At 41.4% G+C, this 3,991-nt stretch overlaps 1 protein-coding gene across 1 annotated transcript; it reads right to left on the minus strand.

Annotated features, from left to right (window-relative positions):
• Positions 1 to 299: 299 nt before the first annotated feature.
• LOC139913916 (E3 ubiquitin-protein ligase TRIM39-like) lies at positions 300 to 1,973 on the minus strand. The gene has a single exon (XM_071902076.2). The coding sequence runs from the start codon at positions 1,971 to 1,973 to the stop codon at positions 300 to 302; it is 1,674 nt and encodes a 557-aa protein (XP_071758177.2).
• Between the last annotated feature and the right edge of the window lie 2,018 nt (positions 1,974 to 3,991).

Below are 3,991 nucleotides of genomic sequence, written 5' to 3' on the forward strand. Positions count from 1 at the left end.
TTACTGAATACCTGTCCAAATTTATAATGAGTAACAATCTATTTTGCTACCCTAAACAAATTGTGGAATCTTGCTATTTTCATTTATCATTGGATTAGTTTTCCTCTAAAATATATAAGATAGTAAATTGAACAGATGATACGATTACATTTGAATGAAAAGGTATTTCAAGTTGCGTAAAATATTTGTGTCTCTAATAATATTTTTTTTAATCACTGTAATCTTGTAAAATGTAATAGATTACTCACCAAATGTTCATGTGAAAAGATGCAAAGAAATTTTGCTGATTCAAACTGAACTTACTCTGTGTGTTTGACAGGAGTGATGATCAGAGGAGAATAATCATTATAACTGGGGCTAATGAATGGATAGATCTTCTCCTTGAATGTGCAGCCAGTGAAAGAGTAGATCAGAGTCTCGGCCTCCACATCATAGAAGGACACCAGTCCCTCCTCATAATCTACAAACACCCCGACCTTCTTAGGCTTCTCTCTCAGGGAGAGACGAACACAGGGATCATCTCGAGCCCAGTAGTCATTTCTATCTCTCCGCAATATAACCCAGTACCCTTCCTTCGGGCTGTATGAGATTTCTCCCTTCCTGTTGCTTGACTCTCTAACTACTCCTAAATCCCATTCATCCACTTGTACCTGAACATCAAAATAGAATCTCCCTGAAGAGAAACCTTCTTTTCCCAGGACATTGATATCTTGATCAAACCTCTCTGGGTTGTCAGGGAGATTCTGACGTCTGTTTCCACATCTCACTTGTTTCCCATCCTTAGACAGGATGAGTTTAGGGTGTGCTGTATCATGGTCAAGGGTCACATCCACTGCGTACAGCTGCTGGATCCTCCTCAGCCTAACATATTCCGACAGCTTCTCCAGATCTTCCTTAATCCCCTCTATGTCTTTAAGCAGAGTCGTCATCTCTTTAGTGAGTGTCTCCTCCAGCTGAGCCACAGCTCTCCTCACCGTCTCCACACACAGATGAGTGCGGACACTGATGCCAGACCAGTTGTTGGTGTGTGGAGAGGAGGAGCAGGATGGGAAGCTCTGGAGGAGGTGGAGGTGGTCTTCAGTGTGTGAGAGACGCTCCAGCTCAGTGCTTCTCCTCTGGAGCTCACTGATTTCCTGCTCCAGCTCTTTGATGAACCCTTCAGCCTGTTTCTCTGCTGCTCTCTGCTTCTCTTCAATCACCTCAATCAGCTCAGCCTGGTTTCTTTGAATGGAGGCCACCAGAGCAGTGAAGACCTCAACACTCTTAGCTATCTCTTCCTCTGCGTCTTTCTTGTTGAGCTGCACTGACGCTTTCATCTCCTGAATCTTCTGTTGTCGTTCTTGTATCATCTCCTGTACTTCTGCCTTTTTCTTCCCCAGCTGAGCCTTCTTCTCTTCATACTCTTCCTCTAAAGGGACTGTATCATGAGTCTTATGTTCTGTACACATGACACAAACACATGTCTGGTCAGTCCTGCAGAAAAGGTCTAAAAACTTGTCATGTTTCTTACACATCCTGTCCTCCAGGTTCTCCACAGGATCGATCAGCTTGTGTCTCTTCAGGGCTGCGACTCTCTGATGAGGCTCTAGGTGAGTCTCACAATAAGAGGTCAAACACACCAGGCAGGACTTCAAGGCCTTGAGCTTGGTGCCAGAGCAGACGTCACAGGGAACCTGCACTGGTTTGGCAGCTTCTTGGTTGTGGCTTTCACTGCTGGCAGCTTTCACATCAACAGACTTCCTGAACTGAGCTGCCATTTCAGAGACCAAAGTATTGACAAAGAGATCTGGTCTGTTGGCAAAAGACTTTTTACACATTGGACAATCACACTGGTCATTGTTGTCCCAATATTTGGTGATACAGGCTTTACAGAAGTTGTGTCCACATGGAATAAAGACAGGCTCAGTGAAAACATCCAGACAGATAGAGCACAGGAACTGCTCTTCAGACAGGAGACTGATGGCTGAGGCCATTTCTAGAGGAGAGGAGAGGAGAGGAGAGGAGAGGAGAGGAGAGGAGAGGAGAGGAGAGGAGAGGAGAGGAGAGGAGAGGAGAGGAGAGTCTTTAATAGATGGTTCCATCAGTTCAGTTTCTTTTGCAATCCTCACATAGAGATATTCCTACTAATAAAGCACAACTGATATTACTTGAGAGTGTATTTGGTTTATTATAACCACCTTTTTCTGATTGAAACTAAGCCATTTTGGCAGCATTACTGTAATCAATCAGTAACAAAAATGGTAACTGTGATTCATTACAAGTACTAACAAAAACTGCAATCAAATTCCGATGCATTTTAGTAATAGTTCATTAGTTTATTACTAGAAACAGGTTGAGAATGAGAATACATATTTACACCATCTGAAATCATGGATGTTGATGATGGCAACACTATTACAGAGACCTAAATTATTCACTTCATTCTAAACTCATTTTAATACTGCGGCTAAGAATGTTAGCTGAATGCTTAACAAATAGTATATTAAAGACAAAATTATGAACAAAATCGCGATGCATAATTAATTAGAGTGAGTAAGCTGTTCACACTGCATGAAATGTTAACATGAGATAGTATATTTATAACATGTAATAGCTCTAAACATCCAGCACATCAGAAATCTAGTGAACACATGAACAGAATATGAAGTTAAACTTCACCTGTATATGGATGCTGTCTCTGCTCTCTTTTTGTGTGAAACTTCAAAACAAAACAGTCCGTTTGCTGTAGAGCAAGATAACTTTCAGTTTCATTTCAGTGAAAAAAGACTGAGATGTCCCTCCCCTTCAAGTTAACCCTTTAACAGCTGAGTGTTTGCTAACCAGTAAGAACTTATCAACTTTAAATAACAACTTGATTCAGAGACTGATTTCCCTTTAATTTTTGATGCAGGGAAGAATGTTGGTTGGGGTTTTTTAGGGGAGTTTTGCACATGAGTTTTTCATAGGTGAAAGAATCAGAGTTGAATCACACTGGGACTCAAACAGTAGAAGTGAGACAAGTAGGAAGTAATAAAAAATGTATTCAGCTAATGTGCTTACACCAATTGGTGAAACTTACTGTATATCACACTGGCCATGCCCATGCATTGATTGTATGATTGGTGCACTGAAAATGACAAAGTAGATTTTTTTTTTTTTTTTTTAACAAGCTCCTCTCTCCACATAAAGGAAAGAAGCCATTCTCCCTGGTTGTGTGCGAAGTAAACATGAGTCAGGGAAGGGAAGAGCTACTGTATCACAACCTGGGAAATACAGTAATAATAAGTAATGATACTCAAAAGGGTGTCATGTATAATGATATGTCCGACACTATGAATAGGCGATTTTTCTACATAAAAGCAGAATAGTAGTCTTGCTCTCAGACCCTCGACGCTCTCGCTTCGTGTCGCGAGAGCTTCTGGGTTTCTCAGATTAATGACATGGCAACACAGTAGAAACAAATGCATCCCAGTGCAGACAGCAGCTCGCTGTGAGCCATATACAGTAAGTGTGTGTGTGCGTGTGTGTGTGTGTGTGTGTGTGTGAACGTGTGTGTGTGTGTGTGTGTGTGTGTGTGTGTGTACCCTGGTGTGAACGTGTGTGTGTACACGGCATGCGTACTGATCTAGTTTAAACTCATCCTTAAGTGTAGCTAAACATAATGTCATTATGTAAACACTATGTAACCCATTATCTGCAGGGTCAGTGTGAAGGTACAGTGGTATCAGAGGGGTTTACTCTACACATATGAACTAAAATGTATTGTCAGACACATTGAGATAATAAATGCTGCTCTGATGAGGCATACAGACAGGCATATTGCAGAAGTTCAGGAAGGTTTTCATGGTGTTGCTTGAAGGAGGCTGAGACATGATGCAGCAAAATACAAACACCACCTCCACTGTACTTTTGTTATTTGTGGGCTTGCTGCGAGCAAACTCCATTCAAGTTGCATCTAATCTAAAACCACATACACAATCATTGACGGAATGTTTACAGACCAGTGGAGCAG

This window comes from Centroberyx gerrardi, chromosome 12 (assembly GCF_048128805.1).
Source record: "Centroberyx gerrardi isolate f3 chromosome 12, fCenGer3.hap1.cur.20231027, whole genome shotgun sequence".
Classification (NCBI taxonomy): Eukaryota; Metazoa; Chordata; class Actinopteri; order Beryciformes; family Berycidae; genus Centroberyx; species Centroberyx gerrardi.

Coding starts and splice junctions, on each gene's coding strand:
- LOC139913916 (XM_071902076.2), bottom strand. CDS start 1,973: ATGGCCTCAGCCATCAGTCTCCTGTCTGAAGAGCAGTTCCTGTGCTCT.